Raw genomic sequence first — 16628 nt, 5'->3', positions numbered from 1 at the left:
TGTTGAGATTTTGTATTAATAAATTTCAAGTAAAATTGGTAAAACCCGTGATTATTGCTTGCACGTTTAAAGTCCATCTTTTTACTTCATATTTTTATCAGATGATTTGCATGTCTATAAACTGATAATCAGCTTACATGCTATCCGGTGGATTTTTTTTTTTTTTTCCCCACCCCATTTAGGAGGATTTATAGTGTTTCCACACTTCCCCTCCAGTGTGACTCGAATCCAGGACCTACCGATCGTGGGTGGAGATGCTTAACCACTGAGCCATTCCTCACTTGTCTGGATTTTGGTTTGATCTTTTAGGTGCCAGGATTATTTTTGTTAAAATTAAGAGATTTTGTTTTCACTCGAATAGTATAATTTACATGTTTATATGTTTGCACCAAATCTGCAGTAGCACAAGTTTAAATAACTATAGGTGTTATGCTTAAAATTCCATTATTTAATTGCAGTTCTTCGTTGGTTTATTTCGTGCTTCATCATGTTCAAACTTTTGTTTATTAATACATTTTGTTGCATGCAATTCAAGAGTAGATTAAAAATGGTGAAGGACTCAAATCTTATTCTTATGTTTGGATTTGATACATATACGTTCCAGAACAACAACTTTTGATTATAAATTTTTTAATCTTCCTTGCTCTCTGTTTTAATCCAAGCCTTTAGAAATTAATTTTTTTTTCCTCGTTCAATGTATGGAAGATTTTAAAGAGCATCAAGTGGACTTAGTCAATTGGTTTTCTTTGATATTTTAAATGCTAAAAGAGATAACATAAGACCAAGTTGGAAAAAAAGTATACTTATCTGCTGTGATGGGTTGCGAACTTACTTCAAAATCCGTTGCAGAAGAGTGGAAAAAGGATCAAGTAATCATCACAATTTAATCGATACGAGTAGGCTCAATCTTTAGGTGCGATACACAAGTCGAAGTCGTACTTATGCGTTTTGACTGGTGTACGTCGAAGCTGAGGTCGCAACTATGCGTCTTAGTTGAGACTATTAAAAGTTCAACAATATTTAAGGGAATAATAGGCATAGCTAAATGAATACATTTTAACCAAAATTATTTAAGCCGAACATATAAGTTGATAAAGTGACCGTGCTAGAACCACGGGACTCGGGGAATGCCTCACACCTTCTCCCTGGTCAACAGAATTCCTTACCTGGACTTTTGTTTTCGCAGACCAATAAAAATAGAGTCATTTCCTTTTGATTAGGGATTCATAAGGTGACTTGAAACACCAAAACTCAATTCCAAGTGGCGACTCTGAATAAATAAAATAATCCCTATTCAAAATGTCACTTTAATTGGAAAAACCCTTAATAAATATAAATCCTGTTAAGCGGGGAGGGAAAAAAAAGGGGGTGTGACAGATGGCGACTCCGCTGGGGATAACCAGAATTCGTGCTTTGTATATCGATTTATGTTTGGCTTGTGTTATTTTTATTTATTTTTCTTGGATATTTTGTATATATGGGACTAATGTGCTTTATGCCTGCTTATTTACTGCTTTGATATTGTTGAACTGCAATATATTTGTCTCCTCTCGCGTACCCCCTCTGAGTCTTCAATAATACATTTTTGCCACAAAAAACGGGAAATGCAAGTACGCACCCCACTTTTGCTGAGATAAAGCCAGTGGGCCCTTGGTCCCTGGTGAAGGATTTATAGTCACACATGTTTAGGATGGGGAGGACCCACAACAAAGCCGGAAAGCGCTGCTACCGGTACGTTGTCCCTCGCCCGACTCGATTCGTCCGCTAGTTTTACAGCCAGTCTAGATACCTTTCTCCATTAGGTTTAACCTTAGTAGAACTGGAACACAGACATGGTATCCCTAGTAGGCCGCGCTTTGTTTGCATCAATTGCATTTGACCTAGTGGGGCTCGGCACAGGGGCCGAGTCCGTCTAAGATAGGCACCTGTTTCTCTTGACCAACATGTGCATCATATGTGCTATTTGCAATATTATTCGGAATGGTTGTTCATTGTTGATCGGCTTTTAGGGTGATTAGAAAAACAAAGAAAGAGATTTATTATATACCTTTTTTTTTTAAAATAAACAACCAGAAAGAATCTAGTCTTTTGTCTTTTCACAAAAATTCTCAAAAAAAAAAAAAATGAGTCTTTTTTTTTAAGTAAAATTAAAAAAAAAATCCTTTATTGTAGTAGTCTTCACAAACTACGCAGGCCTGATTCTCACCATCTGGTGTGATATGTAGGAAATCTCCCTCAGGTTCGGCCCACCTTAAAAAAAAATCATTTTTGTACTTTAGTTTTCGCGTCTGGCCGATTTTGCCAAGATAATCCTAAAATCTTGCTACAAAAGCATATAAGGGTTGTTTTTGTGAAAAATAGCACTTTTTACATTTTTTTTATTATTTTACTCTATTTTTTCTTTTTGTGTTTAGGTCTTAATTCGAAGTCATTTTTATTTTTCTAAATAGGCAAAAATGATACCGATGAGATGTGATAAGAGGCCAAGAGATGAAGCAGTTGAAGAAGTCAATGAACCCCCAAAGTTTATGATTGCAGACAAAACCCCACCGTTACTCCCGGCTTGGTGGAACGACATGGGTCATTATCTACAGACCCCGATATTTAAACACCTGGCATTCCTCACAGATATTATGAGAATCAGCCCTGACAGGGACCTAATTGCGACTTTAATTCCGTTCTGGGACTCTACAAACAACGTATTTCGCTTTAGAGATTTTGAGTTGACTCCTACACTGGAAGAACTAGGTGGTTTCACGGGGTCAGGAAAGAACCTTCGTAACAAAACGCCTCTAGCTCCGAGAAATGTTAGTGGAAATAAATTTTTGGAGCAAATGCACATTAACCACCCTCGTATGGCATGTTTGGACAATGGATGGGTTACTCTAGAGTTCTTATATGCGAGATATGGAAACAAACAAGGATTTCTACAATATGGAAAGCAACTGAAAAATGGGAATCACTACTTTACATGGGAAAAGCATAGGCAAGAAGCATTCATGGTAGCATTCCTGGGAACCATGGTTTTTCCTAGACGAGACAGAAAAATCGACATTCGTTTGTCTGGGATAGTCACAGCTATGATGAAGAGAGAAGATTCCACAATCTTACCAATGATCCTAGCTAATATATACTGTGCTTTGACTGAATGCAAAGAGGGTGAAAAATATTTCGAAGGTTGTAACACTTTATTACAAGTGTGGTTTCTAGAGCACTTATACCGCCATCATTACCAGTCAAAATTCAAATCTAATTGGAAGAGCAATATCTTAGATCATCTAGACAGGGTGGAGAAATTAAGGAAAAATTTGCCAGAGGGCGTCAAGGCTTGGGTAGAGTATCTTCGTGAGTTGACAGCTTCTCAGATTACTTGGAATTATCATTGGTTTCCTTCGACTAAGGTGATCTACATGTCTTATTATCGGTCTTTTTTTGTTCTAATGGGCCTCAGAGGGTTTCAGCTGTATGCTCCACTTCGAGTTTTACGCCAGCTAGGTCGGAGGAAAATCATACCTATTGTTGAGAATATGCAGAATTTTGTATGGGAGGTAAAATCAGAAGATCGGCGTCGAGAATCAGAAGCTCAAAGAATTTGGGGCGGCTATCAGGTCCTAGGTTTGAGTACTATGATAGAGGATCGTCATCAAGGAGAGAGATCCCCCGTACTTTCACTGGTTTCATGATCAAGCTCCCCTCAAGGTTAGGCCCGAAGGGTCTGTAAAAGAGGCAAGAGACAAGGAGGCAGAGGTTGAGGTCAGAATCAAGCAAGCTCGGCTTGAAGTTGAAGAGAACTATCACTCCACTCTACATGCTCTCGATAAAGAACTAAAAACTGCCAGAGAGGATTTGGCGCAGATGGAGGCAGAGATGGATGCTAGAGTTAGGACAGCCCAAAAAAGGGCTGAGAGGAAACATCACTCTACAATTCAGACCTTATACGAGGATTTGGGCATTGTTAGAGAAGCCGTTGATGTGTTACAGAGGGAGCTCGATAAGAAAGGAGATTTCTTTGATGCGGAGAAAACACGTTTTGAAGACAAGAAAGCTCAATTCTTAGCCCTGCAAACTCGACAACAAGCTGAATTCGATAAAGAGAGAGCTCGGTTTGATGTAGAAAGGAACCAATTAATGAATGACCGAGCAAGGATTCGAAACCAGCTTGAATTGGCATTGAACCGTGAGGTAGGTATAAGAGAGATAGTGTCACGCCCCAAAACCCACCCTAGACGTGACCGGCATCCGGCATCCTGAACAACATCGGAAGAACCTAAACAACACAAGGATAATACTTGAACCCGCCAGGTTCAACATTCGCCTCCAACAATTTATAAATTAAATGTAACAAATAATGAATACATGAATTAAATCAGCGGAAGTCTTTATTCATCCAATACTTAGTCAAACGTAATAACATGCCCGAGAGTTAATCAATAACTCAACAACTGCCCACAAGAATGTATACTATGGAGTTTCTAAGATAAAGGAATAATAGTTTGACTCATTGGGACGCAGCCCAAAAAAACTAATAATGAACACACAAATAAATAGGGTGTCCCACGAATGAACGTGTGGGCTCACCAAATCAGCAGCAACAGTAAGTCCTTCCTAAGCGCCTGAAGTGTTAAGAACCTGCTCTTCTCCGTTACCTAACATACCATCAAAAACAACAATGGTATGCCTGAGTACTTTCGTACTCAATGAGTGCCTCGGGGATAACAAATATTATAAAAATAAAATATAATAATACATAAAGAAATCGGTTCTGAAAAGATGGCATAAAAACAGTCATTCCACTTTGTGATTCTTAATATCATTTGTTAAACAGTTTACAAAGCCATTAATCAATATAAAACAAGTATTCAGCATGTGTATCTCAATAAGAATTATCAAAACCGATTATAAAGCCTTTCGTCAAGTTACAACTTTCAATTATGCCTTTCAAATTGATCATGATTATCAACAACAGTTCCATGAGAGATTACGAATATCACACATGCCGATACAGGCCCAAGAATAAATCACATCGAGGGGATGACCGTAGGGTTCCCTTGTCACAGCGCACCACACCGAATTATAAAATCCTCAGTGACCACTCATCTTCCCGAATGGCTAGGCATAAACACACCGGAATATGAAATCCTTGGTGACCACTCATCCTCCCGAATGGCTAGGCATAAACACACCGGAATATGAAATCCTCGGTGACCACTCATCCTCCCGAATGGCTAGGCATAAACACACCGGAATATGAAATTCTCGGTGATCACTCATCCTCCCGAATGACTAGGCATAAACACACCGGAATATGAAACCCTCGGTGACCACTCATCCTCCCGAATGGCTAGGCATAAACACACCAACAGAGTTCATAGCATAAAAGCTGAATTACAATTCATCTCAAGGTAGTCACATCACCATTTACCATTAAGGTTCGTTATGCCATATCGTAAAGATAAATCATTTCAAAGAATGTCTTGAAAACGTTTCACTTCTTTAAACAAGTTTCAATTTCCACAATTCGTAATAACATACTTTTATGAGTCAACAACCTTTCAAGTAACTAGTTAAATCATCCATCAAGAGAATTCCAATATCATTACCAATCGTTATCCTTCATTATTAAGCATCTCTTATAGGGGAAAACATTCATAATATCATATACATATATAGGGTTTGTTACAATCTAGGTTTAATGTGGGTTTGTCCTCTCACACACATTAACCACCATTTAGACATGAATTGGAGTTCAAGAACCATGAAAAGAATTACTTTTCCTTTCATTCATTAAAGAATCTTCAATAAAATTAATACTTCCAACAATAGTTTCAAAAGTGATTTTAAAAGAGACATACAAATCACAACCAAAGAGTTCGTAAAAACCGATAGAAACAGTATGTTCAAAAGAGACATACCTTAATATGTTAAACAAAGTTTAACAATTCACTTTTCTAATGAAGAACACCCAAACCCTAGCTTGAATCACTTTGGGAAGAATTATGTTGCAAACCCTAGGTTTTGGTCACAAAAAACATGTTAAGAATCATGGGTTTGATATTAGAAAGGGATTAGGAACTTGAATTCAACCTAGAATCATGATAAAACTTACCTTGTAGGGTTCTTGAGGCTTGGGACTTGTTCTTCCTGACTTTAGGGTAATTTCTCGTAACTAGGGGTGTTAGGGAAATAAACCCCAAGCTTAAATATAACTTAAAACGCGTAAACCCGACTTTTTGACCCGAACCCGACCTGTTACACGATGGGTCCGCGATGCGGGGCCATCACGCGATGTTCTGCAGCTCAATACTCAGACTTACGTGATCGGCCCGCGATGCGGGGATATCGCACGCGCCCCCACGCACCTGAAAAAGCGACGTGTGTCGGTTCTGCACAGAGTTCGGTAAAATGGACATAACTTCTTGTACGTAACTTTTCTTGGGCTGGGCGACCTACCGTTGGAAAGATATTTTAAAGATCTACAACCTTCATGAAAGAAGTTTTTCCAAATGCGCAACACATTTTTATGAAAATCGCTCAGAAGACGGACCTACCAAAACTTAGGCGAATTTAAGAGGCCTTAAGAACTTCACTAGTTGGTTTGACTTCAAAACGACCATCGTCCACCCGAATTCATCAAGAATGGTTTCATATAGATATAATATCATCTTAAAACTAGATTTTTACAAATTCACACCTTGTTCAAGTTTACGGGGTGTTACAGATAGCCACTACTTCCCAGCATCAAGTCCAAGACCTAGAGCGGAATTATCGAGATGTTAGAAAACATGTCCATAATTTAGTTGTTCATACAACTCAAAGTTGTCTGGACTGTCAGGGGATGGATTATGAGCAATTAGCTAGAAAGGTACCTACCTTTGCACGCCACTTTGCAGCAGAATTGAAATAAATATACCGCATGTTAGGGGGTCAGCCTGGGCCAGAAGCACCTTGAGAAGATATACATTGGTTCACATAGAAGATCGCAGATTTCTGAAGATTGAAGTTTAGTTATAATTATCAAGAGTTCTAGTTCAGTAGTTGTATTTTGAGACTGACTCTTTTCGAGTCTTCATTTTTAGTTTGTTTTGGATATTCTAGTCCTAATTTAGTCTTTTTGAGTCTATGGTGCCTTTCTTTTTGGTTATTTTCCTTTATATCTTTGTATTGAAAAATACTAATTTTAAAGTCAATAAAAATATTTTTGGTTGATTCAAAAAATCTAAATTTGTTCTTTTTCATGAACTACGTAATGATCTGATTCATGTTTAATATGATACGTAGGCATCCCTTAATGGGTTCGATCAAAATATTTCAAAATCACTGAAAGAGAAAAATGAAAAAATAAACAAAATAAGAAAAGTGTTGAAATGAATTCACCCAAAAGCCGGGATGAAACAAGAAAGCTTTCTAATGCTTATATTAGATATGAAATAATTTAGGTTCATGGCCTACAACGTGTGATTAAGGTCTGCAGAATGCTAAACCCTTACTTATTTGTTCTTGTCTTAAAGATAAGGTGGTTGGTTTGTGATTTAACTGGCTCCTCACGATTATAACACAAGGTCTAAAGGAAAGGGGATGATGGCCCATAAGGATGGAAACGACACAGACAATGACGAATCTCGAGGTCAGATGGTTCAAAATGAAGCAGCATCAGCAGAGGAAGTAAGGATGTTGAGACAACAAATGGCTGACATGTACCAAGCTTGGATGAATGGGCAAGCTCCACCATATTCAATCCCTGGATTTCCGGATGTGACTATGTCAATTCTCATTGAAACCCCGACAAGTGATCCACTTTTTCCTCCTAGATTTGGTCCAAATGTTAACATATCCAACACTTATGGAACTTCCACTATGCGCCCTCCAAATGCACCCCTCAGAAATAACCCACTTTTCATCCCCACTGTACAAACTACTACAATCCCTCAACCAACATTGGTACAAAAGTCCAATAATGAGCCTCCATCTAAAGGTCACCACGATCAATATTATTCTCCGGAATTAACTTTTAAAGTCCCAGACTCATATAACCCCTTTCAGCAGTATAGTTCCCCTGTCGAGATCGAGAAAACTGCTAAGAATGAGTAACAAGAAGAAATGGCTGGAAAAATGAAGAGTCTAGATCAGAGTGTGAGGAATATGCAAGGATTAGGAGGTCCAAAAAGCGTCTCATTCAGAGATTTGTGCATGTTCCCCAATATTCATTTGCCGTTTGGTTTTAAGACTCTGAAGTTTGAGAAGTACGACGGTCACGGTGACCCCGTAGCACACTTGAAGAAGTAATGCAATCAACTAAGAGGGGCAGGGAGTAAGGAAGAATTGCTCATGGCATATTTTGGAGAAAGTCTGGCGGGGATTGCCTCAGAATGGTTCATCGACCAAGATATTTCTGATTGTCCTACATGGGATGACATGGCACGAGATTTTGTTCGACAATTTCAGTATAACATTGATATTGTGCCTGATCGCACTTCTCTCGCCAGTATGAAGAAAAAGCCTACCGAGAGTTTTAGAGAATATGCTATCAAGTGGAGAGAACAAGTTGCCAGGGTCAAACCGCTGATGAAGGAGTCAGAAATGATTGATGTTTTCCTCCAGGCACAAGAACCTGATTACTTCCACCACTTGCTTTCCACAGTGGGAAAGACATTCGCAGAAGCAATTAAAGTTAGGGAAATGGTTGAAAATGGCATCAAGTCCGGCAAAATTGTGAGTCAGGTAGCACTCAAGGCTACCACCCAAGCAATTCAAAATGGGTCTGGTGGTTTTGGAAATCGAAAAAAGAAAGAGGAAGGATCCATGATGGCATCAGGGTCCAGTGCTGGTCAAAGGGGGACAAACCACCAAATCCAACAGGGACAATCCAACTCACCTCAATATTTTTATCCGCATCAGGATCCCCACTACTCAATTGCTCCACCCCAATATATGGTTTTCAACACCCAGGCATATGCCCGACCTCCTCAACGCCAACAATGGAGGGCGCCTGCTCCATAAGGCTTTCGTCCCCAACAACAGAATTTCCAAGCATCTTATAATCCACGTCCTAAGACTGATTATGTAAGAGAGCAAGGACAGAGGGAAAACTTCACCCCAATTGGAGAATTATACACAAGCCTGCTGCAGAAATTGATACAATTGGGTTTGATTGAACCTATCATGCCGTATAATGTGAACCCAAATGCAAGAGGTTTTGACCCCACTGTCAGGTGCGAGTATAATTCTAACACTCGGGGTCATAGCACAGAAAATTATTTTACTTTGAAGAGAGCCATTGAGAAGCTAATTGATGACAAAACAATTGTGATACATGACGAAGAGGCTCTGAATGTCACTAACAACCCACTTCCTGCTCACAACAATGCTCATGTTTTTGGGATGATCTGTGACGATAAGGAATACAAGCAAATAAACAAAATAGTAATGGAAATTGACACCTTAAAAGAAAGGTTGGGTATGGTGACAAAGTCTGCACAAGAAGCACCGTTGATTGTAAAAGGTGCAAGTTCTAATGCAAATCTCAAAGGCTCGGGGAAGTTGTTATTGTATGTCCCTGGAGCCACAAAGAAAAAAGAGATGTCAGTGGCTGGACCAAAATTATATGTTCCTAGTGGTTTTCCCAGGTTTGGTCAAAACCAGAATAGTTTAGGAAAGATGACAGAACCAATTGTGATAAGGCACATGACACAACTTCCAGTGACAAACATGAAAACTGTCCCATGGAACTACAACAAAACCACTGTGACTTACAAGGGCAAAGAGATTGTTGAAGAAATAGATGAAACTGGTGGCTTAACACGTTCTGGAAGGTGTTATGCTCCAAAAGAATTAAAGAGAGCCAAACAAGCTAGGGATAGCCAATTTCCGATGAAAAAATCTATCACCGAAGAAGAGGCTGAAGAGTTCATGAAAAAGATGAAAGTTCAGGATTACTTTATTGTTGATCAGTTGAGAAAAACTCCTGCTCAGATTTCATTGCTATCTTTGCTCATATATTCTAAAGAGCACCGTCAAGCATTGATTAGAATTCTGAACGAGGCACATGTTTCAGACAAAACAACTGTAAGTCACTTGGAAAATATGGCCAATAGAATATTTGAGGTGAATAGAATCACTTTCATTGACGATGAGTTGCTTGTGGAAGGAGCCGGGCATAACAAGGCTTTGCTTTTAACTGTCAAATGTGAAGAACATTATGTGAAAAGAGTCATGATTGATGGAGGCTCGGGTGTGGACATCTGCCCCCTCTCTACTTTGCAGAGTTTGAAAATCAGTACAGATAGAATTCGTACTAACAATGTGTGTGTTCGAGCTTTCGATGGCGCAAAAAGAGACACCATTGGTGAGATTGATCTTACTTTAAAAATTGGACCTGTTGATTTTGGGATCACATTCCAAGTTATAGACATGGACACTTCCTACAACTTGCTTTTAGGAAGGCCATGGATCCATGCAGCCAGAGCGGTGCCATCTACTTTACACCAAGTGGTCAGGTTTGAATATGAGAAACAAGAAATTATTGTTCACGGTGAAGATGATCTTTCAATATATAGAGACCCTTCCGTTCCATCCGTTGAGGCCAAGGAAGGTTGTGAATCCCTCGTATTTCAGACCTTTGAGATAGTGGCAGCTAATCAGTTTATGGAAGGGAAGCCTATCACAGAGCCTCGTCTATCCTCTACTTCATTCATGGTGGCTACACAAATGCTGCAAAACGGTTATGAGCCAGGAAAGGGCTTGGGGGTGTCGTTGCAAGGAATTGTTGACCCTATCTCTCCATTTGGTAATCAAGATACTTTTGGTTTGGGTTTTAGGCCAACTAATGCTGATAGGAAATGGGCAAAAGAGCAGAAAAAATAAGGTTTGGAAATTGCCAAAGTCCATTCTCCACATTGCCAAGTCTTTTACTAGGTCACGTCTTGAAGAGAATAAGGACATGCCTGTCCAAGATGATGTGGATGAAATATGTCAAGGTCTCAATGAAATATTCTATGGGGTAAACATGGTTCAGATTGGTGAAGGCCCTAGTCATGCAGATGTGCAATGTATTGGCCCAGAAGTCAAGCTCACCAACTGGGAAGCTACTTCTCTCCCCTCAAGGAAGGAGTCTTGGTAGTTTATTTTGCTGTTTTCCCTATATTTGGATTTTTTTTGGGTGGTAATCCAGATAGTTTAGTTGCTATGCTCTGATGTGAACTACCCTTTCCAATTCAATAAAATGAAGTTTCAGTTTCTTAGTCAATTCTATTTTCTCCTTTTCCCTAATTTTTTTATTTAATTTTCATTTCAGTTTCATTAACGCCGACTTTAATAACATGACATGCATGCGGAATTCACGTCCAGATCTTAAAGAGCTGTCTAATCTTGAAATAACGAATCGAGAGGTTGATGAATATGATGAAGAAGAGGCTTTTGAAGAAATAAAAAAGAAATTGGATCAATTTGAGAATAAACCTAAGCCTAATCTAAATGAAACTGAGGCAATTAATTTGGGAACTTCTGAATAAACTAGAGAAACAAAGATAAGCATTCATACCGAACAAAAGACCAGAGATGACATAATCCAAGTTTTGTTTGAATATAAAGATGTGTTTGCATGATCTTGTGATGACATGCCAGGTTTGAGCATTGATCTGGCAGTACACAAACTTCCTACATACCCTGATTTCCCACCAGTCCAACAAAAGCAAAAAAAAAAAATAAGAAAGAGGTGAGTGATAAGATTGAAGAGGAAATCATGAAATAATTGAGTGCAAATGTGATCAGGGTCGTCCGATTTGCTACATGGCTAGCAAATGTTGTGCCCGTACCAAAGAAGGATGGGGAAAACCAGAGTTTGTGTTGACTATAGAGATTTGAACAAAGCCAGTCCAAAGGACAACTTTCCCTTGCCTAACATCCACATTCTTGTTGACAATTTTGCCAAACACTAGATTCAATCTTTTGTGGATTGTTATGCCGGGTATCACCAAATTTTGATGGATGAAGAGGATGCAGAAAGGACTGCCTTCACCACCCCATGGGGTACTTACTATTACAGGGTCATGCCATTTGGTTTGAAGAACGCAGGGGCAACTTACATGAGAGCTATGACTACTATCTTGCACGACATGATGCATAAAGAAATCGAAGTATACGTCGATGATGTGATCATTAAGTCCAAAACTCAAGCTGACCATGTGCGTGATCTGAGAAAGTTCTTTAAAAGATTGCGCAAGTACAACCTCAAGCTCAATCCAGCCAAGTGTGCGTTTGGAGTTCCATCCGAAAAACTTTTAGGGTTTATAGTTAGCCAGCGAGGAATTGAATTAGACCTCTCCAAGATAAAGGCCATTCGGGAATTACCGCCCCCGAAGAACAAAACTGAAGTCATGAGTCTTCTTGGTAGGTTGAACTACATCAGTAGGTTCATCGCTCAGCTCACCACTACATGTGAGCCCATATTCAAGCTGTTGAAGAAGGATGCCGCCGCCAAATGGACAGACGAGTGTCAAGAGGCTTTTGATAAGATTAAGGAATATTTATCGAACCCTCCAGTGCTTGTCCCACCAGAACCGGGTAGGCCTTTGTTTTTGTATCTGTCAGTGATGGATAATTCCTTTGGGTGCTGTCACGCCCCGAACCTGGGCCTGGATGTAACACGGCACCCGGTGCCTGACTGCATGTGACCGAGCGAACCAACTGACTGGCTGAATCAACATGTGATATCAAAAACATAATTGAATGTGAAAACAACTAAACACATGCTGATATACTAAAGGTATGACTGAAATCATAATGCGAAAATACTTAGACAATCTGAAATATCTGAACGTAGCCAACATGGCTTAAACCAAAACAACTGAACAACTGCCAACAAGGTTAACATAATAAATATCTGACTGTCTGAACTGTGTCTATGACACCTCTAAGAGTACTGAATAATAGAGCTGTCTATAAACCGAAATAACTGGATAGCTGACAACGCCCCGAAGGAATTTGGGGCTCACCAGTATCTGATACGTGCACTCCTAAATAGCTGAGTCGTCAACCTGTATATCGTTTCCTGCATCGCGAGATGCAGGCCCCCAAGCAATAAAAAGGGACATCAACACATTTGAATTGTACTGGTATGTAAAGCAACTGAAGCAATAAAATACTGAAACTGAAACTGCAATTGATAACTGTAACTGTAATAGCAAGGTGTTAGAGATATGAATACTCCCTGCTCTGTATCTGAATCATCTGTATTATCTGTGTTTGTATATGTGGGGCCTCGGCCCAATAATAAATGCACGTTATGGCCTCGGCCTAGTAGTGCGTCAGTCAATGGCCTCGGCCATGTATACGTATACACAAGACTGTGCTGTGTCCTCGGGCAAAATCACATATGTATAATTATGGTTAATTAATAAGGACTGAGACCATAACAACAATGAACAATGCTGAACTGAAATAGACATGCTGGACTGAATTGAAAACACTGACTGTTTCTGAGCATACTGAATTTCTAGACTGACACTCATGTGGTAACAATACATAAGTCTATAAAGATTACGTGCTGAGTTCATGATATTCAAATTGATAACCATGAACGAATTTTGTAACTGCAACCCTAGAAGATAACAGTTCTACAACATATCATAAAGCTGGGCTAAACTGTATTCTGAGTCAAATTACTGACAAGTATGAAGAATGAGGCGTAGGGAGAATCATGAGCATTCCCTAACGTAGATAGTTAGCCTCACATACCTTAATTCCAGCCTTTGAGTGTAATGCAATGTTCGTCAACCCTTTCAACTTTGATCTATATCAATACAAGTCAAAGGGATTCTATATTAGCAATAATATCCATGCTTTTAGTCATCTAAGCATTTTATCAAATACTTAGTGGGCATAAAGCTCCACAATCTCCATTAATGGTGTTTCTTCACCCAATTCTCATTCTATTACTTCTAGGTGATTCTACAATCTCAATTAGGTGTAATTGACATCATTCTCCATCACCCATATCATTATAACAATCTCAAGTCAACAATCCAAAACCCTACTATAGTTCGTTTAATTCTCTTTACTAAACCCATTTACTATTCTCCCAAGAACTCATCAATTCACTATTATGAATGATTAGAGTGTAGAAGCATTACCTTTTTGACGTTCCATCCTCTTGAATTCGAGATCTAGGGTTTCCACGCCCAACAATAATGTTCCACTCACAACTCTATTGATTAGAAGGGTTTACTCAAGTTAGAAAGAGAATAGGGACTTGAATTCAACCTAGAATCATGACAAAACTTACCTTGTAGGGTTCTTGAGGCTTGGAACTTGTTCCCTCTGACTTTAGGGTGATTTTTCGTGACTAGGGGTGTTAGGGAAATAAACCCCAAGCTTAAATATAACTTAAAACGCGAAATCCCGATTTTGACCCGAAATCCGACCTGTTACGTGATGGGTACGTGATGCACGTGCATCGCGCAACATTCTGTAGGTCGATACTCAGAGTTGCGCGTTCGGCCCACGATGCGGGGCCATCGTACGCGCCCTCACGCGCCCTCACGCGCCCTGAAAAGCGGCGTGTGTCGGTCCTGTGCAGTGTTCGGTAAAAAATGGTCAAAACTTCTTGTACAGAGCTCTGTTTGGGCTCCACAATATACCGTTGGAAATCTATTTCAAAGATCTACAACTTTCATGTTTTAAGTTTGCTCAAATTCCCAACTAATTTTCACGAAATTTGACTGGAAGGAAAACGTATCGAAAACTTAGCCGATTCTATAGAATTTTAAGTGCCTTACTATTAGCCATATTGAGACGATCATATCTCCTTGCTCCGATCTCTGATTGGCCTGGTCCTTATATAGTTAGAAAGGTATTTCTACATAATACAACTTTCATTAAGGGTACTTTCCCAAATTCCTAACTAATCAAGGATTTATGGCTGCCCGAAGTAGGCCTATCAATCATTTTCGCAAAACGTTCAACCCTTCAGTTTTTCCACTAGAACTCTAACGATACAGGGTGTTACAGGTGCGTTCTAGGATAACATGATGCCACAGGCAAGAAGGAACAAGCGATATATTATTTGAGCAAGAAGTTCACAAGTTATGAGGTAAAATACACATTTTTAGAAAGAACGTGTTGTGCTTTGATTTAGGTCGCCCAGAAACTGAAGCACTATCTTTCATCCTATACGACTCGCCTCATATCTCGAATGGATCCTTTGAAGTATATCTTTCAAAAACCTATGCCGAGTGGAAGGTTGGCAAAGTGACAGATTTTACTTACGGAGTTCGACATTGTCTATGTCACCCGCATCGCTATCAAAGCATAAGCATTGGCCGATCATTTGGCAGAAAACCCAGTTGACGATGAGTATGAGCCTTTGAATACTTATTTTCCTGATGAGGAGATTAATTCAGTTGAGGAAGAAGTTCACAATGACAGTCACGTCTGGAAATTATACTTTGATGGGGCGGTCAACATTAAAGGTGTCGGGATTGGGGCAATTCTCATTTCACCAACGGGGCATCATTATCCCGCCACAACACGACTTCGTTTCTTCTGTACCAATAATACAACAGAATATGAAGCTTGTGTAATGGGTTTAAACATGGCAATACATCTGGATGCACATGAGTTAATAGTTTTGGGAGATTCTGACTTACGCATTCGGCAGGCTCATTCCGTACAAACAATGTTTGGAGGACCTTAGCAAAAGGTTTAAGTCAATCGAGTTCAGATATATTCCCAGATTTCACAATGAGCTGGCTGATGCTTTGGCCACTTTAGCCTCAATACTTCCATACCCAGGCAACACTTACATTGATCCGTTAGAGATTCAGATTAGGGATCAACGTGGTTATTGCAATACAATTGAAGTACAGCTAGATAGTGAGCCATGGTATCACGATATCAAAATATTCCTAAAAACAAAAGAATATCCAATACATGCCGATGGAGATAAAAAAAGAACTGTTAGGCGACTTTCCAATGGTTTCTTTCTGAGTGGGGAGATCTTATACAAAAAGACCCCGAATTTTAATTTGTTGAGATGTGTGAATACCCAAGAAGCTGAAATGATCATGAATGAAGTGCACTCCGGAGTATATGGCCCGAATATGAACGATTATGTTCTAGCAAAGAAAATTCTTCGAGCAGGATACTATTGGCTTACCATGGAGCGAGATTGTTTTCGCTTTGTTCACAAGTGTCATCAATGGAAAATTCACAGTGAACGGATTCATTCGCCCCCTTCGGAGTTGCACCCTATGTCTGTTCCTTGGCCTTTCGTAGCTTGGGGATAGATGTTATTGGGCCAATTGAGCCAAAAGCTTCTAATGGGCACAGATTCATTCTAGTTGCCACTGACTACTTCACCAAATGGGTAGAAGTTGTTACGTTCAAATCAGTCGCCAAGAAAGCGGTGGTAGACGTTGTTCACTCTAACATCATATGTCGTTTTAGTATACCAAAGACCATTATCACGGATAATGCAGCCAATCTTAATAGTCATCTCATGAAGGAGGTATGTGAGCAATTTAAAATTGTGCATCACAACACTACCCCTTATCGACCTAAAGCCAATGGAGTTGTTGAAGCTGCAAACAAAAACATCAAGAAGATCCTCATGAAGATGGTACAAGGATCCAGGC

The 16628-nt window shown here is 39.5% G+C and overlaps 1 protein-coding gene across 1 annotated transcript; it reads left to right on the top strand.

The window, feature by feature from the left end:
* Window positions 1-9159: 9159 nt before the first annotated feature.
* Window positions 9160-10860, top strand: LOC132612647 (uncharacterized). The gene has a single exon (XM_060326762.1). The coding sequence runs from the start codon at window positions 9160-9162 to the stop codon at window positions 10858-10860; it is 1701 nt and encodes a 566-aa protein (XP_060182745.1).
* The last annotated feature ends 5768 nt before the right edge of the window (window positions 10861-16628 follow it).

Source organism: Lycium barbarum, chromosome 10 (assembly GCF_019175385.1).
Source record: "Lycium barbarum isolate Lr01 chromosome 10, ASM1917538v2, whole genome shotgun sequence".
Taxonomy (NCBI): Eukaryota; Viridiplantae; Streptophyta; class Magnoliopsida; order Solanales; family Solanaceae; genus Lycium; species Lycium barbarum.
Note: the sequence above shows the minus strand (reverse complement) of the source record. Positions and strands in the feature narration are given on the sequence as shown.

Bases quoted from the DNA above. Each gene is read 5' to 3' on its own strand.
- LOC132612647 (XM_060326762.1), top strand. From the start codon at position 9,160: ATGCCGTATAATGTGAACCCAAATGCAAGAGGTTTTGACCCCACTGTC.